The 26796-nt window shown below is 50.5% G+C and overlaps 7 protein-coding genes across 7 annotated transcripts; 4 read left to right on the plus strand and 3 right to left on the minus strand.

Annotated features, from left to right (window-relative positions):
- Positions 1 to 1917: 1917 nt before the first annotated feature.
- Positions 1918 to 9507, minus strand: T069G_03044 (FAT domain-containing protein; the record flags this gene model as incomplete). Its single annotated transcript, XM_056170254.1, has 6 exons — positions 1918 to 2361; positions 2422 to 6033; positions 6103 to 6909; positions 7010 to 9231; positions 9294 to 9361; positions 9443 to 9507. The coding sequence occupies 6 exons, from the start codon at positions 9505 to 9507 to the stop codon at positions 1918 to 1920; spliced, it is 7218 nt and encodes a 2405-aa protein (XP_056031146.1).
- A 692-nt stretch (positions 9508 to 10199) lies between these two features.
- Positions 10200 to 10994, plus strand: T069G_03045 (rtf2 RING-finger domain-containing protein; the record flags this gene model as incomplete). The annotated part of the gene is made up of 1 exon (XM_056170255.1): positions 10200 to 10994. The coding sequence occupies one exon, from the start codon at positions 10200 to 10202 to the stop codon at positions 10992 to 10994; it is 795 nt and encodes a 264-aa protein (XP_056031147.1).
- A 1892-nt stretch (positions 10995 to 12886) lies between these two features.
- T069G_03046 (uncharacterized protein) lies at positions 12887 to 15913 on the plus strand (the record flags this gene model as incomplete). The annotated part of the gene is made up of 5 exons (XM_056170256.1): positions 12887 to 13181; positions 13541 to 14087; positions 14149 to 14751; positions 14839 to 15125; positions 15186 to 15913. The coding sequence occupies 5 exons, from the start codon at positions 12887 to 12889 to the stop codon at positions 15911 to 15913; spliced, it is 2460 nt and encodes an 819-aa protein (XP_056031148.1).
- Positions 15914 to 16599: 686 nt separating this feature from the next.
- On the minus strand, positions 16600 to 17793 carry T069G_03047 (nmrA-like family domain-containing protein; the record flags this gene model as incomplete). The annotated part of the gene is made up of 4 exons (XM_056170257.1): positions 16600 to 16692; positions 16751 to 17098; positions 17197 to 17465; positions 17520 to 17793. The coding sequence occupies 4 exons, from the start codon at positions 17791 to 17793 to the stop codon at positions 16600 to 16602; spliced, it is 984 nt and encodes a 327-aa protein (XP_056031149.1).
- A 1746-nt stretch (positions 17794 to 19539) lies between these two features.
- On the plus strand, positions 19540 to 20989 carry T069G_03048 (methyltransferase domain-containing protein; the record flags this gene model as incomplete). Its single annotated transcript, XM_056170258.1, has 3 exons — positions 19540 to 19710; positions 19908 to 20654; positions 20729 to 20989. 3 exons carry the CDS (start codon positions 19540 to 19542, stop codon positions 20987 to 20989), a joined length of 1179 nt encoding a protein of 392 aa, XP_056031150.1.
- Positions 20990 to 22114: 1125 nt separating this feature from the next.
- On the plus strand, positions 22115 to 23282 carry T069G_03049 (uncharacterized protein; the record flags this gene model as incomplete). The annotated part of the gene is made up of 2 exons (XM_056170259.1): positions 22115 to 22231; positions 22836 to 23282. 2 exons carry the CDS (start codon positions 22115 to 22117, stop codon positions 23280 to 23282), a joined length of 564 nt encoding a protein of 187 aa, XP_056031151.1.
- An 848-nt stretch (positions 23283 to 24130) lies between these two features.
- On the minus strand, positions 24131 to 24556 carry T069G_03050 (uncharacterized protein; the record flags this gene model as incomplete). Its single annotated transcript, XM_056170260.1, has 2 exons — positions 24131 to 24214; positions 24395 to 24556. The coding sequence occupies 2 exons, from the start codon at positions 24554 to 24556 to the stop codon at positions 24131 to 24133; spliced, it is 246 nt and encodes an 81-aa protein (XP_056031152.1).
- Between the last annotated feature and the right edge of the window lie 2240 nt (positions 24557 to 26796).

The raw sequence follows: 26796 nt of genomic DNA on the forward strand, positions 1-26796 counted from the left end.
TGCGTGGTCGTACTTTTAACTGTCGGTAAGTTTAGGCACCTCATCACATCAACATCCCGTCCCGCACAGTATCTGTAAGCAGACGATCCAACAAAACGATTCAAAACGAACTTTAGCCACTAATAAGATTGAAATGAGTCGCTGTTGCTTCTCTATTGGCTCTTCTCTTTTTCTCATCCGGTGCTACGGATGAGTGTGATACGTTGAAGTGCTAAACTACTAACCCCCTTTTTGAAGCGGCGGGGCGATCAACAAGTCGTAGACTTTGTCCCGGTTGCGTCTTTTTCCAGAATTTTTCTAGTGACACTCGTCTGCTTTTGCTTCATTTTTTACTGTTCTTCATCTGTTATAAAGTCAAATGTGGTAATGATTCATGTCACCGCGGCAGAGCGTCACTAAGTGCCGTCTGATGTAAGACGTCGCTTTGTAAAGACATGCCGCACCCAAACTTTCAGTTACATTGCGATTCTCATGTATCTACCTGTCTGTAAACACGGTATGCACCTTCATGCCTACGAAGAATATATTTCTTTTCATCAGCAACTATAAACAAGCCGTCAAAAGACAATAGTTCTCTAGTAACAAGAGCCGTAATCCCATCTCTACCTCCATGAAACGCATCCATACCGTTCCCCCTTCTCACAAACCAATAAAACCATCTCTACTCCTCAAAATTCTCTCTCAAACCAACTACCGAACCCAAAAAAAGAGCCACTCTTTTTTCTTCATCCCGTAACCCACAAGTTCGACTCCATCCAAACCAAGGGGGACGCCTTTACACTCTCTCTCATCTCCCAACAAAACCAAATCCCGCTCGCGCTTACGCTAATTTTCTTTCCCGTCTTTTTTTCTTCTCTTTCGTCTCCATCTCATCTTACTGAACATCTGCCGCGGGATGGAGAAAGGGAAGAAAAAAAAAACTTCAAAAGTAGACCAGTATTACCCTCTCCCTCTCTCCACTCTTTCATTGTACCAGCCCAATCTGTCATCCTCACACTACTAAACCAAAGCAACACATTCAAAAAAGACGTGAGCAATACAAAAAAGGCAATCCCTCAAGTGGAGAAATCTCACCAAAGCATATGCCAATCCTCATAACAGGAAACCCTCAGCAGCCCAAGACAAAGAAGAAGGAAACTCAGTGCTCTGATTATAAGCAAGTAAGAGAAAGTGACATGCAATGACAAGAAGTCTGACACACTTTAGACGGATTTAATTCCGCGCTTATCCGACGGAATGTGTGGGAAAATATGAAATATGACTTTCTTTTGTTGCTGCTGACTTGTATATATAATCATGCTTACTTAGCTTGACAGCGTGAGAACGTCTAGCTAGAAGCGGCGTGTATTAGTCAAACTACCAAAATTACTGATACCAATTTGCTTCGAATTACTCTCTCTTTAGACGTAACAAGTTTTAATTATATCTAGCAGATTAAAAACCTGAAAGATGATCAAAACTGACATGTTGTTTCTATACGATATGTACGGGAGTCGGGCGCTTAGACTGACCACCTACTACGAGACACGATAGATAGACGAGAAACAAACAGAAATAAAAGAGGCGAACCAAGATTCAAAATTTCATGCATCATTAAAACAAAATAATAAACCTGCTCGCTCGTCATGACGATTACAATTATAACCCCAGGCCGGCGCGCAAACAACTGCCATAGCCAAAAGCATTTTCCTCCCTTCCAAACTCCCATCAGGGGTCAAGCAAGAAAGAAGAGGAGAGGCACAACTTCAATGTGTGCCTCTTTGCTGATCCCGCTGCCAAAATATCCGAATTCAAACCCTTCCTGGTTCTGATGCTGAAGCGCTGCTAATCACCTGCAAGACATGCCACTCCTACATCCACTTGCTGTCTATTTCCGCTATTTCCCCAAGGCCCGCCTAATATGCTTAATCCCCTCGCCTACCAGAAACTGCACCATCCGATATAGTGCTGACACAGATTCTCCAATTTCGTAGCTTCGATGATGAGCTTGTTCACTTGGTTAATGATATCTAGCTCCTCGTTAGGCTTGAAATCGCGTCCAGTCAGCTTCTGTGAAACGCGGTCGAGCACTTCGATCGCTCTGGCGTTTTGGCTCTCTCTCTCTTCCGCGCCGTTGGCCTGGGCACCTTCTGGTATCGTTGAGCTGTTTGTGCGGGCCCTGTTCCTAGCCATGGGGGGTGCTGAAGATTCAACATTTGCCATAAGCTCAGATGGTGCAACATCGGCATCCAGGATAGACTGTCGTCGCGCTCGCATTGCGTGGGGGCCCGCAAGCGCCACTTCGCGTTCGGAGCGGAAGTTAGGCCCAGCCGGAGAGGCAGCATTAGTGAGTCTCCAAGTGAGGAGAGGGTCATGAATAAACTATGAACAGCGAATTAGCTTTGCAACTCTTTGTCAAGTCCTTGAGGAAATTTTACTTACCGCTTCCAATACAGCCATTACGCTCTCCTTGTTGTCTCGCAAGACCCTCATTACGTGCTCACATGTGATTCTGAAGCTTCCTTCAATGTTGCTGACCTCCATGGCATACGTCAACATACGGGTTAGTCGGAAAGGCACTCTCTCGGGATACTTTTCACGCTTCGTAGCAACTTCAAAACAGTCGCCAAAGTCAATATGAATAATCTTGCCAGTGACGCGATCGAGCATAAGATTCGAAGGGTGGCGATCTCCCAGACCCAAGATATAGCCCACCATGGACATGACGCCCAAGGAACGAGTGTAATTTGTCCGCCTCTCCAACCAAGCTTCTGACGACTTGGACTTCAGCCAGAGAACACGGTAAAGATCTTGGCCTGTCGTGTTGTCCAAAGCATACCCAAACACTTCTACCTTTTGCATGAGCGTTAGGTTGTCGTAGTCTGGTGCCATCTGGAGCATGATTCGGTGCTCAATGTTGAGGAGAATCTTGCGACTCTCGCGATACTCACGGATGAGGACGTGCAGTGTGTCACTATTCGGAACCCATCCCAGCAATCCAGAGTTCTGCGAGAGCGGAATGGCAGGATAGCGCTGAATGTTGAGATGTCTCTTGTAGCATTCGGAATCGTTTGCCAATAGAGTGTTGCAAAGGCCAAACAGCTGCATCACACGCTCGTCCTGTCGAATGTCTTCATGACCCTTGAGCAGGAAAGCGTATGAAACACCATCACTGCCATTAGCGTTTAGTTTTCTCGGCCTCTGCTTTGAGTTGATGACGGTAAAGGTTGATTCAAAGGACATAATCCTCACGATGGGCTGTCCACTCTTGTATGTTCCCGGAACAGCCAGATCGAGGTTCTTCGCGTTCAGTAGTTTAGGGGAGCAGTACGTAAGCTCCAGGCTTGTGACCTGCGGCAGCTGTCTTGTGATGCGACGGAAGACTTGATAATAGAGATCCCAAGCTTGGTTAAGATCGTTAACATCCCGGCTCGTCTCATATTGGTGGCACCAGTCTTGGGCTTCCTTAAGATCGCGCCCAAAGGCCTGTGCGAATGATATCTCCCTCAAAGTCTCAGGGCCCCTCTCCAACTGTTCATGAAGAGGTTCCAGTGCCGCAAACATGCCCTCGATGTTGTGGTCGCCAAAGTACAACCGCGATGCCTCTTCCAAACCCTCATGCCAGAGTTCGTGCCAGAGTACCGCAACTCGAATCAACTCATGACTAACCGTGTCTGCTTGGGCAACGAGGTTGGCGCTGTGCTGACGCATGCTGTCCATGATTTGTGCTGCGGACCTCGAACGTCGACTATTCTGCCATGACTTCATGGCTACGGTAAGTGGGTAGACCAACGCCTGCGGGTGAGCCCGGCCAACGTCAGCTAGCAGATTGTGTACCGACTGCTGCACACGCTTGTTTGGCTGATTGATTCTAGCAATGAGTTGAGGTATCACCTCCAGCCATGTGTCAATGCTGACGTTTGCAAAACCCTCGGTCACAGACGTGTTGACATCTGAATTGCCTCCGTGAGTGAACCACAACGTCAATAGACGCAGCGTATCTTGAAGCGAGCTGCCGGCGGATAGCGCAATGGACTTGAAGAAACCTTGGATGGCTGGCACGACATGTTCGATGATCATCGTCTGGTCTGCCCTTGATAACTGTCCTTCACCTCTAGCGGACAAGGTCTGAACAATCTCAAAGTTGGCAAGCGCCCAGGCATGCCAGGCCTTGTACCAGCGGGGGTTGTACTTGGTTGCTTGGGAGTAGGAGGCTAGAATGTCCTGAATCTTGGTGTATTGCCAATCATCCTTGTTGAGAGCAATCTGCCACTCGCCTTGTCGCAAGTAGCATTTCGCCAACAGCACTGTCTGATCGACCAACGCTCGCTGTGTCTGTGGGCTCATCACAGAAGGATCAACTTGGTTTTGGAAGCCATACTCGAGTGGCAGGTTCACTTCGCTTCCTGCCTGAGCAGTAAGATGAGCCTTTGCAACGTCTAGACGATGGGCAGAGTCATTGGTAAATCGCTGTAAGCAGTATAGAGTTCTCTCAGCAATTCCCGTAGCCTTCATGTTAGGCTGCTGGCCAAGTTCCCATTGATACTTGAGCATGCCGTAAATGACTTGGGCAGGCGGGGCGTTGCGCGGTGCTGCTGCTGCCTGTTTGGTATCGTTCCAGTACGGGATCAGGGCTTCGAGCGGCGCATCAGACCCGATTAGCTGTTTCAGCGACTTCTCAGCCAGTCCCATACGGCCCGACTTGCGGCAAAGGTTGGCAAACTTGATCCACATGCGAATGTTCTCCCCGGGAGCAATGACCAGGGCACGTAGCCGCAGCATTCGCTGCCAAACCTCCACGTTACGCTGGCAACCTTCCAGTCTTGTTTCCCAGGTCTTGCGCATAGTGACCTGTTTCCTCTCATCACATTGCTTGTATACAATCAACTCTTCCAGCTCAGCAAGCATCTGAACTCTGACAACGACTTGGTACGCCCGGTTATATGACTCGCTAACAAGAGCACTAAGTTCTGTATCCAAGCCTTCACGAGCTTGTTCAATGCAAGCAATGGCCTCTCTGAACTGGTTCCGATGAAGGGCGAGGATGGCACCGAAGAATGACCTATCTGGAGAGTATCTCTTGAGAGAAGACAGGTAGTTATCCATCGAATCCCACTTGCCGAGACCCCACGCGGCAGCCGTAGCGAGCGGCGCAATCATTCTTTGGACTTCGGGTGCAGAATTGGCCCATGTGCTGCCGGTCAAGCTAGCGAGAGCGTCCCATTCACCTAAGGCGTGAAGACAACGCATCTTGCCCATAACAATATCAATGGGGATGGGTTGGTCAGCAGGCACCTCTCTTTCTCGCTTGTTGTAGGATGCCAAAGCTTCCTCCCATCGCTCCAACTTCTCAAACCATGTCTCGCGCAGCTGAATGCCTTCCTTGTATAGCTGAGCCTTCCGCAAGATACCAATAGCAGCATCTGACTGCTGTAGCTGATTGTTGATCACAATCAGGGCTTCTACGGCTCCACTGCTTTGATCCTGTAAGAATTCCAGTTCTTTGTAATGCAGCGCTTTGGCGTAGGCGTGACAACGAGCAGCCTCTCTACCGAGAACCCGAATGTCGATGGGCAAAGCCTTGTCATCGTGTTCCATGAACTCGGCCAAGTTGAGCAAGAGGCCAAGCAAATCTGGCGGTACATTCTCCGATTTGATGGCGCTCTCGATATTTTGAATTAGTTCGTCTTGGAACTGTTCATAAAGCTCGCTCCAACATGAAACAAAGGCCGAGTTGAAAAGCTCTCGGGCTAGAGGCAAGTAGACGCTCGCAAGGCTGGCGCATGCCCTCAGGGCGTGGTTTGGCGACTCTGTAAGAAGCGTGGTGCTGAATCTTCGTAGCCACTCCTGCCAATCCTCCTTTGTTGACTTTCCTTTGGTATCCCACGCAGCTTTCAGGTGGATGGCATTCATCTCCAGCTTCTTAGTACCCAGATCTGCAAAAGGAGTTTCATCACCAATGTCCAAGAGGCGGGCGTCTGATGTCAAGTCTTGCGGTAAAACCTCGCCTTTCTGCAGCTTGCTAACAAGGAGATCATAGTTCTGATGCTGGATCTGGTGTTGGTTGATGACCTTGTTCACAGTTCCCATAAAATGAATATAGTCTCTTCCAAGCTGCTGTACCAACGCACAGAGTGTATCAAGCGCGGCGAGCCTCAACATGGGTTCTCCATTGTCGAGCACTCTCGTTAGAGGATGAATAATCTTGGCCGCAAAATCGTTCAAATTCACTTGACGGGAAATTTTGCCAATGGTGTCAATCGCTTGCTTCCTGATAAACGTTGGCTGCCCCTGCTTCTCAAAGGTCCTAACAATAACGGGTATAATAAGGTGCATGTACTCTTCAGCACTCGCTCCAAATACCAAAAAGGCGTGCAATACCTTCTCGGACGGCGTTCGCTTTGTGGACACGTCCTTGTCGAGCACACCAAGCATGAGAGGGAGAAGTGACGCCAGGTAGATTTTAAACTCACCCTCCAGAGACCGAGAGATGGCTTCAACCAAGGACAAGATCGTAGTCTGTAATGAAGCCGACTTGTGCCAGTATTCCTGAAGAATCTCTACAATCTCTGGAAGATAATTTCTGATGTGCTGTCGTACAATGCTCACCAATGTGGCCAGCTGATTGAAGTACGACTCCAAGCGGGTAGGGGGGCATGATCGAATAACAAGCAAGAATGCAGGAACGATTCTATCCAAGAATGACACGCATTCTAGTCCTAACGTTCTGAAGATATTCATAATAGCCTCGATAACGGCGGCATGATGCTGAGCCAGGGAGTGGTCCTTGAGAATCTGGAGGAGTGCGTTGATGACGACGGTAGGAAAGTACTCTTTGTTAGACGGTGTTAATCCAGTCATCATCAGTGATATGTCTGTCATCTGATTTGACTCTGAGCGTCGTTGCATTTCGGGTGTCTTTTCCTCAACCTGCTGCATTCAGCAATTAGCGAACTCGAAGCTCTTCTCGTAATTTCGTTGTCCAAGAATGAACACATTCGAGAGGGAAGAAGAAGGCCGAGGTGCTCACCTGATGTTTGTAGGGATCCAATGCGCCCAAAATACCCATAAGCTTAATGGTCTCTTGTCGCAAAGGACCTCTCTGATCCTCTGTCCTAATAATGGCTTGGAGAATTTCTAATAGTTGAGGATACTCTAGGTAAGGTTGTATCACATATCCAGAATTACTTGCCAGCTGGCCAAGAGAGTGGAGAGCCGCCTCTCGTTTTATGTTTGAGCTCTGATCTTGCAGGGCATCAATGATGAGCGGCATTAGACGGTCTTTGTACGGCAGCATGTCTTCGCCGCCGACAGTGGCCAGCTCTCCAATAGCTTTCAAAATGGTAGCAGCGACCGTGGGGCTGGGATCGTTGGCCTTGGGGAGAAGAACAGAGATCATTGGCTCGACATATGGCTTAATCAGTGACTGTGCGTTTTGAACCAAGAGGCTCAGTAGTTTGGCACTCTCCTCCTTATTCCGTGCCACATCTGAAAACTCGAGTTCAGTAAGCATCTGGATGAGAGTCTTTCGCAAGGAGGGAATAACATATGCCGGGTTAAACCTAGCAAGTCGACCGATAATAGAGATGGCAACTTCCCTGATAGAGAACACTTCGTCATTTAAAGCGAAGAAGAGGATGCGGATGTTTTCTGCCTTGGCAAGGTGACGATCAAACCGTTCGTCAAGAGCAGCCAGCACAGTCCGCCGAATATTCGGCTCTGGGTCAGATATACCGACAGTGAGTAACTTTTCAATGACATCCCCAACGACCTGGAGGGCATGATAACTGGTCTGGTTGACAATGGGATCTCGGACGTAAAGCTGGCAGCAAGTGAGAGCCGCCGCTTCTCGAATTTCCGGATCCTCGTCCTCAACGTACTTGATGGCCACGTCACGAACAAACTCGTTCAAAACATGACCAGAGAAATCAAAGCTCCCGAGAGTGTTCAATGCAAGTTTGATCTCCGTCTTGCGATTTTCATACGCCTGTGGATCCTTGGCATCCTTTGCGATAGTCGGCACCGAGGTTAGAGTGTTTGGCTGCGGCGCGCCGAGAGGCTTGAAGGGTTCACCGCAGAGGACAACGCTCAACATGTCCAGCAGCCTTTCTTGGATAATGGGCTTGACGGGCGGGATATAGAATGCCATGTCGACCAGGGCCTGCGTCAGCTTAGGCGTCAAGTCGCAGGCAAAGATGGGGTCAAGGAGTGCCTCCATGTATTTGCTGAGAGTCTGGCCGACAGCCACGGCAAGACGGCTGATACAGTCAAAGACTGGATCTACAGAGCCCCTCTTGCGAGATTGTACGCTGAGGCCTTCTCTCACGTAGATCAGAACGCCGTCCAGGTAGGGGGCGATGGCACTCTTGACTGAGTTTGCTATGTTTCCGATGGCGAGGAAAGCGTCGTTGCGCTCTTTGTCCTTTTTCAGCATGCCAGAGAGATAGACCATGAACTTGTGAAGCCAAGAATGGGCGAAATCGGCTGGCGAGTAGCTTGCCAGGTCTGGTATCAGGAGCACCACAGTCTTTCGCGTGGTCGGGTCACGATGATCTTTGTGCTTGAAGACGATATCGCAGGCTTCCTGGTAATGCTCTTGCATGTACATGCCACCTTGTTCCAAAAGCTCCTTCAAAACCAGTAATGATGCGTGGATTGACTCGACCGTGTTTACTTTCAGGCCCTGTCTCGCCTCGTTGTAGATCTTGCTCATCCATATTTGCTTCATCTCTTGGTCTCGCTCCCGAATGATGCGGAAACAAGCGCTGACGGTCTCGGCCGATGTTTCGCGAATGAGCTGTCTTGGATCACGAAGGCCGACCCAGATCCAATCAAAAATGGTCGGGATATACTGGTACATGAGGGTAGGTGCATTTCGCGCAAGCTCCCGCAGGACGAGAACTGCACTGTATCGTCGTTCCTCGACTCGGTCATTCTGCAGCCATTCAAGTGCAGTGTTCACCTCGGAGTCAACCAGCTCCGAAATCATGGCCCCTCCAGGTCGACAAAGCTTTCCAAGGGCAATCGCAGCATGCCGCATAGGCATAGTATCCTTGCCACGTAGAATAGTCTTTAGGTTCTGTGTGAAGCGGGTATACTTGGCGGCCACGTCCACGCCCTCAAAATCAACGAGAGAATCCAAGGCATAGATGCCGCCCAGCCTCTCTGCGGAGTCGCTGCCATGTGTGATGAGTTGGGTGATTTTATTGTTAACATTGTTGTAGAAGGTGAGGAATTGCTCGGGGCTAAGATCTGCAGGGGTGTTAATTGTGCAGTCCCTCGAAATGCACAAGACGGAGTCGACATCGCCTTACCTCGATGGCATACAGTCACCAGCTCTCGGAGCTGGATAGCCGATCGCTTGCGCAAATCGTCGCTGGTTCTGGAGAGGGGCGGCTCATCAGCGTCGTCATTCCTTTGACCAAACATCAACATTACAAACACCCCCACCACGAGAGCTCACCTTGACCGCAATCCCCTCGTGATATATTCGAGCCGCTCTAGGGCGACCTGCTGTGCCTGCGCCATCGTCCCCAAGTCGACTGGAGCTTCAATGGAAGCGCCACATGTACCGCACCGAGGCGATGAGTCGCGGAAGCTCGACTGCGAGGTCGAAATCGCACCGAGGAAAATAGGATGACGCGCGACAGTGGTCGAGGCTCTTGGTCGGGGAAAATTCGCAGATGGTTGTCGTGAGGATGATAAGGATGAAGATGTGACACAGTCAAAGGAATGCCTCGCTGGCAGCCCAGGGTCACGTTGTCATGATGCCTCCGACAAGCTGCGTTGCCGGATTAATGAAGGTTGGGTAGGACAAGGAAAGGCCCGTTAGCCTCATAGCTCGTAGGATCGATCGCTGCGCGTTTGTCCGCACTGTAGCTGCACTGTAAGTTTTCCAGCTGAGACGGGCTGGGTACTGTGCGTAAAGCTTAGTGCTAGCACTGAGCGGCACATGAGGCTCGGAAAGTGCTATCGATAACGGCAGCGGTGATTCGTCAGTGAGCGAGATCTCACTTTCGGCGGCTACCCAGTGGGAGAAAGTTAGCTCCATGACCACCTAATTCTTGGTCACGCTCTGCCGACCCTCGCCACTTGCTTGTGAAGAAGGATACCTTTTTTTTTCGTAAACTTCCGAATCGCTTCATCCCATCGAAGTCTAAACATACGAACCCAATACCACTACACCTACACCAAAATACACATCGTTAATATTAGCAGCCATGGGCAATGATGGCGGATCCATTCCCAAGCGCCGCGAGCTTGTCAAGAACGCGGCGCGCGCACCGACAATCTCTGAACTCAAGGCGACGGCCCTCGAGTCACTCGCACATGCATGGGCTCATTGCGCCCTCAGCGATGCGCCCCTCGACTTGGATGCAGTAGTTTCAGACTGGCGGGGGAGACTATACAGCTATGAAGCTATTCTCAAGGGGCTGATGCCGTCCGACGATCCCAACGAAGTGACACCAGCATCTCTGGGCATCCGCTCACTCCGTGACGTTGCAAAGCTGAAATTCTCCAAGACGGGCGATAAGTGGGCTTGCCCAATCTCCATGAAGGAAATGGGCCCGGCGACAAAGGCCGTCTACTTGGTGCCATGCGGCCACGCATTTGCAGAGGTTGCCATTACAGAGATCAAAGAAGAAGCCTGTCCAGAGTGTGGAGAAGCCTTTACCCAAGAGAATGTGATAGCTATCCTCCCGACTGCTGAGAAAGATTTAGACAGATTACAGAAGCGAATCGAAGATTTACAGGCAACCGGCCTCACTCATACGCTCAAGAAGGGCAAGTCGGACAAGAAGAAGAAGCGAAAGGCCGGAGATGCTGAAGAGGAGGGAGACGCTGAGAAGAAGGAAGACAAGGCCAAGAAGAACGATGCCAACCGAGCAAAGAAGGAAACAGACTCGAGAATCAAAGGCATCAACAACTCGATGGCTGCGACATTGACCGCTCGAGTGTTGGCAGAACAAGACGAAAGAAACAAGCGCAGGAAGCTGGCCCAGGCGGCTTCATGAAACGCCCAACTTTGACAACATGAATTGATTGGATATAGCTTATCTCGTATGTCACCTGTAGAGATTCAATGATACCCCTTTCTTTCTATTTCAAGCTTGCTTGTGGCCTATGCTCTTCTTGAATCGGGATCTCCGCTAGGGTGGGACTGTGTCACAACAGGCAAAGCTGGTGCTGCAGATGTGAGGCTCTGTGAGGCTCAAGTGGTTCTAGAAGGGTCAATTTGATGGAGAATGCCTAAGAATAACATGGAGCCCCAGTAGACTCAGGAATGCGCCCGTTTGATGCCATTGATGGCACCTGCAGACGGCCAAGGCCAAGCATCTCGGGACCGACTGCTCCTAGCCCGCATCCTTCATGTTTGTGAGTATGTCCCCACGACAGGTACAGATATAGTTGTATGTAGTATTGATGATATTTGCCACTGTACTAATTTTATACATCTAAAAATACATGATTCGTAAATCAGTTGTCCCATACATTCAATTCCACGTCAAAGCAAATCAAGTCAAGCTAGTCTCACATTCGATCCGGCTGCTTGCGCATTGCTCGAACTCTGTGACATGTAATGCTCTAGCTCAGCTGCAGCTGCATCGTGCCCTGATCCTTGAGTTGCCGCATTGAATGATCGCGCCACCAGACGATCTTGTACGCTTGTCCTGTCATAGAGGAACCTGGAGAGCATGGCGGGGCTCTGGGCTGTGCTACAGGCGTCGATGGCGTGCGTTAGCGGACATAGCCGAGTTTTTGGCGGTTGTTAGTGGTCACTTTGGGGGGAGGGAGCCGGGAAGCTAGCGGTAGAAGCGCCACCACACTCACCTAGAAGCAGTGGATGGGCCTGAGGCTGAGTTGTTCCCGTTGAGCTGGGTCGAGCCGTTGTTTGGTTGCTGAGAGGCGCCCATGGTTGATTGCATGCGTTCTTGATGTTATTGGACGATTGTCTGAATGGAATTGATAGTATCAACAGCTTCAGAAACGAGTTTTGACAGATAGACTGATTTTGTAGAGCTTCAAAGAGATAATGTTGTCTATACAGAGAGGTTCAAATGAAATACTTTAATCTACATCCCTCAACCCCGAGTTCCAGTCTCTTCTCCTTATAAACCGACAACCAGTGCAGTCATTGTCATTGTCCTATCCATAACTTTACAAAGCTAGCAGCCTCGCGAGGACTTGCTCAGGGCTGCTCGCACTGCTCGTACGCATAATTCAGCCCAAGGCTAAAAACGACCCCCATGCAACTCGACTTGCAACAAGCCCGAGGACCAAGGAACGTTTCAAAGTATCCGTGATACGCCAGTCAGTCCTCATTAGCCAACGAGAAGACAGAAGTCGACTTGTGAAGCCAGATAAACAAGGTGTCAAGAGACGAGAAAGCCCATGGCAGCCACCATCAGTTGTCCGCTATGGGACAACGGCACCCTGATGTTGATTTTTCCGGGCGTTATTTTTATCCGGCCTCAACTGATACCTACCAATCTGCCATCTGACCACTTTCAACTCCACGACTCCTCCACTGAGAGCAACTGGATCGAAATTGTGATATTCACAATCAATCTATCCTGCCTACCTACGCGCTCGACTAATGCGCGCCGTCCCGCCGGATCAGAGATTAAGGCGCATCCCTCCAGGGGTGGCTATCGGCACAACACAATGAGACGATGACGGACGTTCAGCTGGCGCTTACGGACCAAGACAAGACCCCAAACCCGGCCCCATCCCCATCAAGGTGCGATATCGTCTTTTGGACTTTCTAGCCTATTCGTGCCCATTCCTGACTTGCCGCGTTTGGCTGCTCGACGGGCTTCGAAGCCGTATCAGGAGGGTCCCTTATTAAACCCAGAACCTAGACCCAGATCGAGGACCAGAACTCGGCCACTTGGCGACTGTCAAGATGCGAACCATAGGGCTGCCTCGACAGATCGTCTCTGCCTGCGTCAGCAGTGCTCCCCATGCAACAGCCGTCACCATGAGCGAATCAGAGGCGCAGCTCCGTGGCTCGTCCCCACGAAGGATGCCGTCGTATGGCCCAGCTGGGCAAAGCCATGCCCCATCGCCAGACACTAGAGTCTGCAGGCAAAAGTCCAGGACTGCAGAATGGGGGCCTGAGAAGGCATCCAAGCTCGAGTTTTTAGCGGTTCGCGAGGCATTCCCCAGCGCCTTGATCCTGGCATACAAGACGGATAATAGTAGGCGATCCCGCACCTATCGACGATAAGGCATTCTGGAGAGGCAGCCTTTCTTCTTTCTCTCTTTCCTTCATCCCTTCTTTTTTTCCACGCAATTAATATACTATAATTAATTTTAATGTAGGTCAGCGTCTCTTGTGTTTCTTTTCTCTTGTTCCTGCCTTAATACAGTGGCCCCTCAACCATTGTTATTTTCAACTTCGACATGGCGCTGTGGACAAAACACTGACAAGTGGACAGAGTCCGAGCCAAGTCGGTTTTGTATAATTAAAACTTTCTCCCTTAGCACTTCATGACATTGCGACGGGCCAGCTTCTCAGCGGCTCACTCCATGGCCGATAGCCCAATTGATCATGCAGATCGAAGACCAGGCCTTGCTCTCAATCATATTCCCATACACGTGCGACAAGATTCGCGATCCAGAGATTCCCTCAGCGATAAGGCATTGACTATACCGCACTCCGGCATCGAGAGCCAAGGTCTTTCTGCCACTTTTGCTCAGCGGAAGCACTTCCCTGAAAGCCTTCATTTTGCGCCTAGCTCATTCCGCCTGCGCTCGAGAACAGCTTCGACAAGGAGCAGCATCTCGTCGGCAAACGTGCCAGACTCTGCGACGACCTATTCCCACTCAACACTGGCCAGCCCCATCAGCACCAGCTACGCCAGCGACCTCAGCGATATCTTTTGCGGGCATTCTATCGACGCTTCACGTCCTGCCAGCCGGGTGTTTCATCGACACCAATCTTCTACGGGATCCTTTTGTTCAACCCACGTCAATGATGACGATGACGGCTACTCCTTTGCAGGATATCCAGACCTCAGCGCTAAGCTAGGGGAGATTCACGTCGCCACTCCAATCACTCCCGTTCCTATTAGCGAGAGCGACTGCCTGGAACAATCTACAAGGCAAGCACAGAAGATCTTCAGAGGCAACTCTGGTCTCATGTATATTGACTTTTACCGTCAGCGTCTCACCCATCAAAGAAGAGGAAGAGAGCTTGACTCCCAGCGACTCTCACGAGTGGCCGCAGCTTGAGACATCAACCATTGAACAATCATCCTCCTCCAAGTGGGATACAGCATCGTATGCATCAGATGACGTTTCCTCTCAGGACACTGAAGCCATTCTTGATTATACCCTCCAATTAGTTTTTGGGGTAGATATTCAAGAGGAGGCGTCCAAGGTGACGCCGGCTGTGCGGAATCTGGTGGGCAAGTTTATCGGCGATGTCGGGAATTGTTTCTGGGCCACGCCATCAGACGCTGATATGACGCAAGTCATGTCAACATCAAGCAGCTCCTCAACCCCTTCTCAGGGCGGTAGCGGTGCTGGCGACTCGCAATCCGGCGGCAAGAGGAAGAAGCAAGGCCGAGGGGATGAAGATGACGGCGACTTCAGCGAGGGTGAGGGCCTGGGGTACAATCCCTCCAAGAAGATACGGCCCAATCCGAAGGAAGAGGAGAATCTGCGTCTGAGCTGTCCTTATAGAAAGAGGAACCCGTCGCGATTTAATGTCAGGGATCACCACAGCTGTGCCATGACATACTTTCCCAAGTTTGCTGAGCTAAGGTACGCAAAGAACTGATCCTCCCTATCTGCCATCATATGCGCAGCTCGCATGTGTGTGTGCATTACGTTGCTGACACGCTCCCACAGACAGCACATTGTCAAACAACACAAGAGAGACGACCCATCCGCATTTGTCTGTGACAGGTGCAACCGTGACTTCCACACCCGGAAAGAGCTTCGCGATCACCAGCGTCTGCCCAAGGAGATGATGTGCGACATCATGGATCACGATCCAGAGTCGGGAGTAGATGGAACGACATCAGTCAAGCTCCTATCTCGTAAAAGAGCCAGCGGTGCCTCCCCTGAGGCCCAATGGAAAGAAATTTGGAACATTCTGTTTCCAGATGATGAGGACCACCAGATTCATCAATACCGTACGCACTATAAGATTGTGGAGTTCGGAGGTGAAAACTCGCTAATGCTGATTTGTGTAGACTTTACTCCCGTTATTGAACATTTCGAGCTTTCCAACTACTACATGTCGTCCTTTGAAGTCCTACACTCTTCTCTTCGCGACAAGATTTCGAATCCAGCAACGCTAGAGACCCTGACCACCAAGTTCCAGCAATGCTTTATGGAGGCTGTAGAGCGATGCATCGGCGCCGCTCAGAGCATGCCCTACACGAATCGCAGCAACAAGCGGAATGAGCCATCTCGGGCACAGAGCTTCCAAAGCCTTATCCCGCGAAAGGGAAGGGAAATACTTCCTCGACCTGACTCTGGAGTGGTGATGATGGACGAGTGTTCCGACGAAAGCGGTAGCATCAGAAACTCTGCCCTCGGACCCCGAGACAGCGTGCGGACTATCAAGGAGGATATTCACAGGCGGGGAAGCAACCTGGTTCCTGATCCTTCAGTTGTGCCTACACCGGCAGCAGTGAGCATGCTGGATCATAACTTCTCGGGTGACATGTCATTTATGCCAAGCATGGGCGTCACCGGTCCTATGGATTCTGTTGCTGTTCAGTCTTGGAACAACAACGTCTCTGATCCTAATGACGGAGACATTGGCAACAGCTTTCCAATGCCTGACCATTTCTACGCTCCGGGAGAGCTGACACCACATGGAGACTTGGGGACCTGGGACGAAGGGTATTACCAAACGGCGTTTCATGGGTTGGGTGGTGATCGATTTCACGGCTTTGGGGGCGGGCTGAATTAAACGAAGCTCGGATTTTGTATACGAAGGCCATAAACATGTTGTATGATAGATGTACTAACAGTCATTTGCTTGTTTCATTTGTTTCGCCTGACATCTAACTAATAGTCGCTATGCTAGCTTGTCTATTTACTTTTCTACAATATTCACAATTTATTGAACGTGGTTGTTACATGCGGCACCAGAAACTAGCCATACTTTACCTAGGTATAAAGAGATTGTATGGGATATGGAAACACGCAAGACGCAGGACGATACAAGAATTTCTACAAATCATGCTCATTGACTGTTTCATTACGCCATATGCGATGATTGAGAGGAAGTGCCTCTACTTAATGACTCGAGGACTTTCTTGAAGAAAGCTAGGTTCTAGGAGCAGCTCAGAACCGCAAAAGACAATACCAGATATTCCTCGATTACAGTAGAATTTCAGTTGTATGGCAATTCATGGCCAATTATATAGTTCACGTAGGCCGGCACCTTCTGCAATCCTTCCAATAATCGCGCGGTAAGCACAAATCAGGGTGTGTATCTCTCGAAGTGCAGTAGGGGCATTCCTAAGCATTAAACTTCCAAAGTCGAGTTGATGGTTTAATATTATCAGTACTCACAATCTTTGGATCTATCTTTTCAGAACAATTTAAAAAAAAAATAAGCTAGGAAACGGGAAATGGGTATTTGTTTCGTTTTTAAGCAGTGCCATGCAGACGAGCGAGAATAGCCACCCAGTCCTGTCTCTTTGCCCACTCCTCCCAAGTTGTCATAGGACAGTCAATGCCAGCCTAATCACGAAACGTTAACGATAACAAAGTCATCTCACTGGATGGGACATACACATACCTTTCTGATATCCTCTGCTTGTAAAACGTCCATACCACCGTCATAACCTGGTTGCGAGCTGTACAAGAACATGTCGGTAATCTCGCCGCCAAGCTGCGGCTCGCCAGTTGCCTTAATCATCTCCTCGGGGGAAATCTGCCTGTAGGTGGCTGGAACGCCAGAAACTTTGCTCCAAGTCTCGATAAACTCTGGCCAGGTGCAGTTTGTACCCGCGGCCATGTAATGCTTTCCAGGGGGCATTTGCCAGACGGCATAGGTGAAAGGGCCCATGTCATCGACGGGGGCGAAATGGGGAATGGTCTTTGTAGGAACCGTAGCAAAGGCCATCTCAATGCGTCCATCAGGAAGCTTAAATACAGTGTTAGAACATAGGGTAGACTTGATGTCACGCGAGTTTCTCATGAAGACAGAAACCACACGCTGTATGAACTTGAACTTGAACTTACTTTTCCAAAATAAGAATGCGGCAGTATATTGAAACTTGTGTAGAAAAAGCCCGTTTGAATGCACGACATCTTGGCCGCAAGCTCGGGATAGTGCTCCTCAACGTATGTTGGGAAGATGTCGGCCTTGGAGTCGAAATGATACAGCTCCTTGAACTTGCCGCCGCTACATTTGCCCGCGTGGCTCAATGTGGAAACGAGGAAACCATTTGCATCCAGCGAACCCGCGACCTTTGCAGCGGCGTCGACTATGTTCTTGCCATGGCGATACTCTGTGTCGTACGCAAATCGACGGTACGAGATTCCCTGTGCTTCGGCAGCCTTACGGGACTCCGGGTGGAAGAAGGGCTCCCAGTAGTCGGTAACGCTAAAAATGACATTTGCACCGGCAAATGCCTGGTCGAGGCTGCTTGGATCGTCGAGATTCGCCTCGAACAGCTCTGCACCTTGTGATGCAAGCTCTATGGCTGCGGGAGAGGAAGAATTGCGAGTGAGACCACGGACTCGGAATCCGGCGGCAAGAAACCGCCGAGCTACGGAGCCGCCTTGGTTGCCAGTGGCACCGACGACGCAAATGAGCTTCCTTCCTTCAGAGCCCATTGTGATCTTGATTGGAAATGAATGTGAGAGATTTCGACGAGAGGCGATGGCGTGTTCGACAATTGATGGTTACAAAAAATGGTACCAGCTGGAGACTGAGAAGTGCTCAATCTGGAAACTTGGCGTCTCCACTACGGGCGAGATGATAATATTGAAAGAGACAAGTCGAGAGAAGGGAATCAACTCGCATTACAGAAAAGTCTCAGAGGTTGATTTGATTAATCTAGGCCGCCTGCCCCTCACCAGCTCCCCCAGCTTAAGCCCCTTAACGGCACGGGCATCATAAGAGTCAAGGGAATCGAACACTAAAATTGTATAAGGTAAGGCAGTAGCAGCATGTGTATGCGCCATCTGCGGTGTCGAAACAAGGAATTACGACACTAGCTGGTACTCCGAAAGCTACTCCAACGCATAGGCTCGGTCAACGGGACAAAAGGGGAATAAGAACATTCCTCAAAGACTCGGCTCATCGGTGGCAAACGTTCAGCTACATACGAGTACATGTATTCACATCTTGTTCAAGCAACTTACAAAGACAGGCCTAACTGAAGCAGTGAGAGAACCACTATTACCAGCTAGCCGGGACCATGGGCGTTGGTTGTTGGGTCTTAAAAATTTTGTGCTATTTGCGTGCAAAAACAGTCCCCAATTTCGCATGGTCCAGTCCCAGTACCATGGGCCAGCTCCTCGCGAGCGACGGCTAAACCCACGTGTAAAAGACCTAGCAGGGTCAGGGGTTGAGCAATCGTGTGGAGACATGTGAGATGAATTGCGCAGCTTCGTCGGCCTATCACGGCGATCAATCACGCTTCCGGCAGCCCACTTGCGTATATTGGTCGGCGAACCGCAGCACCGACCTAGCCGGCTTTGTATGAGTAAGTTTGAGTTGTGGCGTGAGAGCGGGATGCGACGGCGAAGGCCAAGAAAGAAGACGCGCGGGCTTTGTAAAGGCCTTGGTTCCACAAGAATCAAGAGGCCCTACAGTGTATGTCTTCATTTGATTTTGACGCTGATGAATGCCGTATGGACTCCGTACATGTAGTATCGTGTTCATGGGCTATTATGACTTGCAGATAGATACAAGTGCTTACACGTGGAAGGGTGGGAAAGATTGCCGTACCTCCATTTAGATTCCCCGGGCTGAGATCATGTTACAACGGCTGGATCAATAGTCAGGTATGTAAGAAGGAATAAAGAACTGACGGCTGGCGACGCCACACCAAAATGGCACGGCATAATAGACACCTTGTGAGCTTACATCAAACGCAGAGCCCATTGATGTTACACAGACAATCATGCAAGGACCTCCGTTAGTACACATATTCTCATGCAGCCATACACCTCATGACCCAATATCAACTTGAAAATCAGACTCGGGTCTCAGTCCAGCCCGAGTTACTCGTCCAACATGCTGCTAGCTCATAAGTGTCTTAGCCCTCCCGAGGCCGACAAGGCCCGGAGCTTCTAAGCCTCGCATCCCGCAAGCCGCTCCCCGCCCCAACACGACTCTGTCCTTACAGGATCGATACTGCCGTTTCCGAGGCCACTAGTTAAGGAGAAAGAGAACAACGGGAAGAAATAGGGAAGCATTTCTTTCGTCCGCCGATTTTAGCAGCCGTTCTCGAAATCGCGATCGCCGGGAGGGCCCCTGGCGTATTCGAGCCTCGCGTACCGTCGCACGAGCGAGGCGAGAAGGGAAGGGAGAAGGGAAAAAAGTCACCAGTCATATTTTCTGCGTCACGAACCATGGCGTCTCCCATTGACAATGCAAAGTCGCCGCCCACTTCTCCCAAGGGCAAGGAAAAATCCCCAGCCGTTTCGCCGCGGCATTCTCCGTCGCAGTCTGCCGGGCCAATGACGCCGCTGGCCGGCCTCGTGGCTGGCGATGCCGACAATCCTGTGCCGGTCCAAGTCGATGTGAGTTGCAGCCCGTCATTGATCTCCGTCACGTGTGTCGAATTACATGCGTTATGTGATGCAACATGTTGAGAGTCTTTTTGTAATGGAGAAGAAGGGGAGGAAGAAAGTCAATGAGGAGGAGGAAGAGTCAAAAGGGAAATGAGGAAACATTGAAGATGGCTGTCGCACAACCGCTTACATGAACCTGGGACCAGCACGACGCATATCCCGATGACCCGGCAGATGTCGACTCGACCTATGGCTCCGATCAAGACTCGGCTTACACCGGCTCCATCACGTCGTCCATCTACAACTACCAGTATGAGAACGGCCGTCGCTATCACGCCTACAGAGAGGGCCAGTACGTGCTGCCCAACGACCAGCAGGAACAGGAGCGGCTCGACCTCCAGCATCACATATGGCGCCTCCTAATCGGCGGCCGCCTCTTCACAGCGCCTCTACCGTCGCCTACCGACGAGGGGGACGAGCTGCGCATCCTGGACCTGGGCACCGGCACGGGCATCTGGGCCATTGACATTGCCGACGAGTTCCCCAACGCGTCCGTCTTCGGCGTCGACCTGTCGCCGATCCAGCCCGAGTGGGTGCCCAACAACTGCCGCTTCCACGTCGACGACTACGAGGACCAGTGGACGTACCACGAGGACGAAAAGTTCGACTACATACACGGGCGGGCGCTCAGCGGCACGTCGGCCGACTGGCCGCGGTTCTACCAGCAGGTGATGGAGAATCTGAAGCCCGGCGGGTGGCTCGAGATGCAAGAGTACGATGCATGGATCTTTAGCGACGACGATAGCTGTGACCGGGCGCCGTGGACGATGGAATGGGTTGATAAGCTGGATGCCGCGAGCAGGATGTACGGCAAGCAGATTAATGTGGCGCGGTATCAGAAGCAGTGGATCATCGACGCAGGTTTCGAGGACGTGGAGGAGAAGGTATACAGAGTACGTTGAAGCTTTCTTCTGGCATTGACATTCTACAGGTCAAACCATGAAACAAGCAAGCTAACAAACAACAGATACCAATCGGACCATGGGCCAAGGATCCTACGCTAAAGGAGCTGGGCAAGTTTGAGCTCACGCACATGCAAATGTCTGTCGACTCGCACACGCCAGCGCTCTTCACCCGCGTGTTGAATTATTCCAAAGACCAGGCGGACGTGCTGATGGAGGGCGTCAAGCGGGAGTTTCGAAGTCGGGACCTCAGGCTGATTACTACTTATCGGTTCATCGTGGGGAGGAAACCGCTCAACTGGCAAGGCGGAGGGGGAGGGGTGTAGATGAGGCGAAACTGGGTGCTGATAGGATGGAATCGAGAATACATGTATGTTGGGACATGGAAATGGTGGGGGCAGGAAGGGCTTAGGATTTTTCTTTTTGTCTTGGCTTTGTTGTTAAGCGTTTATTGGCATGGAACTTGAATAAATCTACGGGTATTTTTACCATTCATGAAGATGGCAGTGAATTTACCTTTAGTCACAGCTTATAAATGTGCATAAATAAGTCGTACTCGTCAATACCTGCCTTGGATGTATCTTGGACCAGTAGGCTCGAGTACCAGATACAATGCTCCAGAGCCAGAAGCTCATCCGGGCATGTCCTTGTAGATGTCGATGCTGATATACAGTGCTCGTAGATGCTCTGCCATTATTGGTGAGACAAGAGGCCGTCAAGGGGCGGGTCATCTGCAGCTTCTGCATTAGCTGTCAGCGCAAGGCAGCCTTGAAAGACAAATCGAAATGCTTGTTTGCTGACATTGAGGTGGTTGGGCCTCAGTTCGGGTTTTATTCTGGATTCCATCAAATGCGAGCTGCCTATAGCATATATGTAACGGTGCGGCCGGGATACTACAGACCTGGTGTTGATATCCTGGAGACGACAGCCAGTGTCAATGAGGGTTGACAAGTTCAAAGATTCCAAGCATACATGTATCAATGAATCAATATATCAATTCTCAATTATTACAACCACAAGAAGCAAGGCGAGCACAGCCCCACGTGGCGTCGGCAAGGCTGTGTGCCAGCTGAGAAACGAACTCGATCAAGTGAAGCGTGCATAAGAACTAACAACTCGACTACTGCTGTGCCTTTTCGTATGGAACTAGTCCTCATTTTCCAACTCATTCATCACATTTTGGCTCACCGACCATTGCGCCTCGTAGGGCTCATGCGGCTGATGGGATTCGCCTGGCCTGGAACAGCGGCTTCATACCCGTCAGTCCTAGTGTAGTGCTCTTTTCTCCTTCTTCTGGGCGAGCTTCCATTTTGACTCGCTCACACACACACTCACTCAACTTCGCCCACACGACACACGCCCGCCGTAACCCAAACTAAACACAAAGGGAAGGGGGAGCTATAAATAATATTTTTCCGTCTCTTCAAATCAGCTTTGAGGAAACAGGCACGATGAGCTCTACCGGGGGCTCGCAGCGCGCGAGCGAAGTCAACAGCGCCATGCTCAACGTCCCGGGATATGCAGACGACACGATGCTCTTCATGCTGCGATGGGGAAGCCTGGCCCAGGTATGTATGACCTCATTTCCTTGATTCAACTGGTATTTTTCTTTTATCTTTTCCCCTCTGCCTCGTCTTCATTCGTTCATTCTATTTTATGTTTATTCTTTTCATCACAAACCCACACAGAAGAAGCCCCATCTCCATAATCTTACACTGGCAGCTCCACCGAAAAGTAAGACACCTGACGCATTTGGGCTCGTTTGCCGCATTTGGGCTGGATTGGATGGTGATGACTGGATGTGGTGATCATCCCACACCCGCCCAGGAGACAGAAGACACACTCGGTTACATTACATGATCAACCCTATTTTATCATTTTCACAATCTATTTTTCGCTTTTCCAACATGTGATGGAGGGAAACATGGCTTGTTGTCAATTATACGAGGTCTACTGGCGCTGCCATTGGCTTGCCCTCGTATGACTCAACCGATGATTGCCTCCCGGGTATCAAGCGATGCCCGTTTTTCATAAGCAAGTACTTTTGGAATTTCACCTGTTATTTTTCTGGCTTGCAGAGTACCTACGAGTACATTATATCTACAAGTACGAGTAATAGAGTAAAAAGGCTGATGTGGTGTTGAATCGCTTCGGCATTCGCCCGGCAATCAGGCGACGCTACGTAAAGTCGACTATGACGAATTCCTCGTCCGCATGTCGGCCCTGAACAAGCATTGGTTTGCAAGCCAGAGCCAGAGCACAAGCGGAAGCCCCGTCAGCGTTGTCGGCACCCGCGGCAGCGGCCAAGGCGACGACGGAGGGCCAAAAGCAGCAGCGGCGGCGGCAACAGTACAAGCAGCAGCACAAGCAGCAGCAGCTGGAGTGGCAGCAGAAGCGGCTACTACTAGCTGTGAGGATGACAGAGACGGAGGAGGCGTCCATACAGCTGGAGGCGACGATGATGCCGTGGATCCGCCCCAGGCCGGCGACAAGGCCGCTGAGCTCAAGGCCCGGACGCTGGAGCTGATTCAGGACTTTCCGCAGCTGGTGCGCGATTTTGACAAGTTTATCGACTGTACAAGGATCATGGCGACCAAGTATGGCAGGGCACCAGTATAAACATCAAATGGATGTCATGATGGATACCAGTAGGTACTACAGTCCTAGGTAGAAGGTAGTATAAGCGGTATAGGAAGAAAAGGCACACAGAGAAATGTACTTTGCATGTATATCAGGTAACGAGAGTCTGTGGTAACGTTGGAATCAGCTTATCAAATGGTGTCAAATTGCTTCATTAAACAGCCAGCGTTCTAGGCGCCTAAAATAAAGACAGGGATCATATCATCTCACACCCCCCCAGTCGGTAGTCATAATGGATCACGTCTTTTTTTTTTCTTCTCTGGCAGCAGTCACTTATCGCACACTAGAAGGAATACGGTCGGGTCACACAATTAATTCACTCGAGAGAAAACAGGTTTTTTTTTAGAGGGAATTGCCTTTTGCATTAATTACTATTATCTGTTTTCGGCGGATTCCAACCAACTCGCGCAAACACACCGACGAGTTTCTCCTCCTCCCCATTCCTCCTCAAGCCGTAAAAAATCGACCAAAACAGTTCCCAGTCAGAAGAATGAATTTCGTATCACATCTGCCGGCGCATCACACAATAACAAAAACAAAAAAGCACACAATTATTTCCAATTCCAGAAAATTGTAGAAACGCCATCTTTCCCGGGGCAGACAAAACCTCTAGATGGTATGTCGCACTTTATGCAAAAGTCGAGAGAAGTAGCAAAGGTTGAAAATGAAAAAAGTCTTGCGGAAAAAAAGAATAAAAAAGTAGAAAAGCAAAAAAGTAGTCGCCGCGCCAAAGATCTCCTTCCCCGAGCCAGCCGTGGTTGTTTTTCGTTGACGGAGGACCCGATTAGTGTTGCGGCCCCGGACAGGCCGGCTCCGGGAAAAGAGGATCAAGGCTGGGAATTGACTCTTACATCCTGAGCAGCCATCTCTGTCGTAGTGGTAAAAGATGTTGCTTCCAAGATGTCGACACACTAAATTGTTCTCCCTCTTTTGTTTTTTTCTTTCAATTCCCCATCCCTCCGAGTTTCCTTGTTCCTCCCGGTTTCCTGAAAAGCTCACAACACGACCCTTAGATCCTCAAGGCAGTGGAAAGCCAAGCAAGAGGCGCGAGTCGCTTAGAGGTTGGCAGCGAGGACGGCGGCGGCACCGACACCGAGGAGGATGTTCTGAGACAGGGAGTTGGCTCCGGAGGTGGGAGCAGAGGTGGGCTTGCCAGTGCCGGTGGTGCTGGTGCCGTTGGTGGGAGAGGCAGTGCCGCCAGTCTGGGCCATGGCGGTGGCAGCGAAGATAGCGATAACAGCGGCAGCACGCATTTTGAAGGTTTGTGTGGTGGTTGGGTTTGGGTTTTAGTTTTTGGTGTTTTGGTAAAGAGTTTGGAGAGTTTTAACGAATGGAATTGTTCGGCTGTGGGTTGATGGAAGAAAGAAGAGAAAAAACAAAAGCTGACAACGAAAGTTCTGGCTCGCTTTATATCTCGGTCTGGATGGGATGATAAAGCATGGCCGAGTGCAAGGCCCCAGAGAAAAAAAAAAGGAGCCCGCCCACCACCATCATGCAAACGCGCACGCCCCTGTCTATCCCACCCCTGAGAGGCGCAACCGGGGTCAGGGATTACTAGTAGATTCCACCAAGCAGCAGCGGTTAGTGCTGCTGCGACATGCCAATGACTTGTTCCCAGCAGATCACCGCGTTAGTCAGTTGCGTTTTCGCTGCGGTGCTGGAGGCTGGTTATCGCGTCATGTTCGCCACTTTACCTGTTGCGGCCGAGACGGATGATTGCGTGGTGGTGTGCCAACTATCACTACTATCAGCAGCTGTGCTATTTGGATCAATGCAGTCACTGCGCCTGTACTCTACAGTAGCCTGCTGGGGCTGTGGCATCCAAAATGTACATTGCCTTGTGCTGTGCTGTGCTGTGTGGTCATCTCCCATCCATCGGCCTTACAGCCGCTAACAGCTGCAAATGCGTGAACATAGCCCCCCTGTCAGGATGCCGGATATATCATATCGATATATATAGAACAAGGGCAGATTACAGTACTACCACAGCTACGAGTACAGCACCAGCACAGCACAGTAACAGTACCTGTACAGTGTACGCGAACAGCACCAGCACAGGTACCAAGCTGTCCAATATTGAATCCTGTACAATGCCGACCCGTCCCTCCCCAGTCCCAGTCCTTTGTCCCATTGACAAGCTTCCTCGTCGGACCCGGAGTGCGGCGCCCATGTACCCGTTACCCGTGCGGTAGACGGAGCGGTACTTTGCCTAGACTTACGCAAGCTGCCCAATGGCCTCCAAGCAGGGAACGGCCGCCGGAAGCTCCGACGACAAGCCATTCTGTCACTCGCCGTCTGCTATTCTCTGCTTTATGCTTTGTGATGAATTCTTTACTGAGCCGCCCGGTTGAATATCCTTTTCGACGCCATTCCAATGGCACCTGTCTCGCACTACGCCAGAGGGATGGGGAGTTTAGCCAGCCGCCGTTTTCTGTTTCCCTCAGCTGAGAAGGTTCACTTTCACTGAATGGGATGGGAGGGGGCGCCTTGTTTTCTTGGTTCAATTTGACCTTCTTGGCCCTTTTATTGTATTGCTTCTTTTGTGCAGGCTGCATACGATAGATTTTCCCTACTGCACTCCACGCAGCGGGCGGAGATTTCGATACCGATGCGATGCGATGCCCAGCCAGTCCAGGCACGCGAAAAGAGGCATATTTTAGAGTTGTGCTGAATCGTAAGAAACACGAGGACGCAACGAATGAATCATGCTGCATGTAATACAATGGGAACGAAAACATGACAAGACGAAAAGTACCGGTACCCGAGACGCTGTGGTTGCTGCGCCCAGCCATTATCTATCACATCCGTCTTGGGATGGGATGCTATGCATGCGGCTGAGACACTGCTCGAGAATGGGGTGTGGCCGTGAGGTGTTTGTGCGATTGCGATAGCCACTGCAGGTCAAGCCTCTTCTCGGCAATAATGGCTTGGTACATGTACCGCCCGCCGGATATGTCCAAGTTACATTGGCCCGCCACACCACACCAAAAGATAGCCTTATCTTTTGAGTGCCTATCTCTGTACAATTACTTCATTCCCTATCTATCTGCTCTTCTTATCCGTTGTTAGCGCCACAACCTCGCCGGGATTGGAAAAGCTCCCATCACCACCACCTCTTCCCTGCAACCATCACCATCCCAAAAACGAACACAGACGAGCAGGATCAAAAAAAAATCAAGACCAAGACCAAGAACAGAGAGAGGCTTTTCCTCGCTTGTCCGTACAACGGAGAAGCTGGGCTGGGCAAGCCACTGACCCCCCAAGCCACTGGGGCCCTCTTCGGATCAGCAAACAGCAAACCAGAGCCCACCTCCGTCCCACGCCTGGCTGCTTGCTTGCTCCACCGCTGCGACATACTGCCACAGTAGTCGAGAATTTCCGCACTTGGCCCTTTTATCCCGGGCTACACTTCTTTGCTTCTTGGGGGGCATACGCGTCATCAGGGAGGGCCACTCTTTTGCTTCCGGCCAAAAGGCGTCTAGCTATGGTATGG

The sequence above is a fragment of the Trichoderma breve genome, chromosome 2 (genome assembly GCF_028502605.1).
Source record: "Trichoderma breve strain T069 chromosome 2, whole genome shotgun sequence".
Taxonomy (NCBI): Eukaryota; Fungi; Ascomycota; class Sordariomycetes; order Hypocreales; family Hypocreaceae; genus Trichoderma; species Trichoderma breve.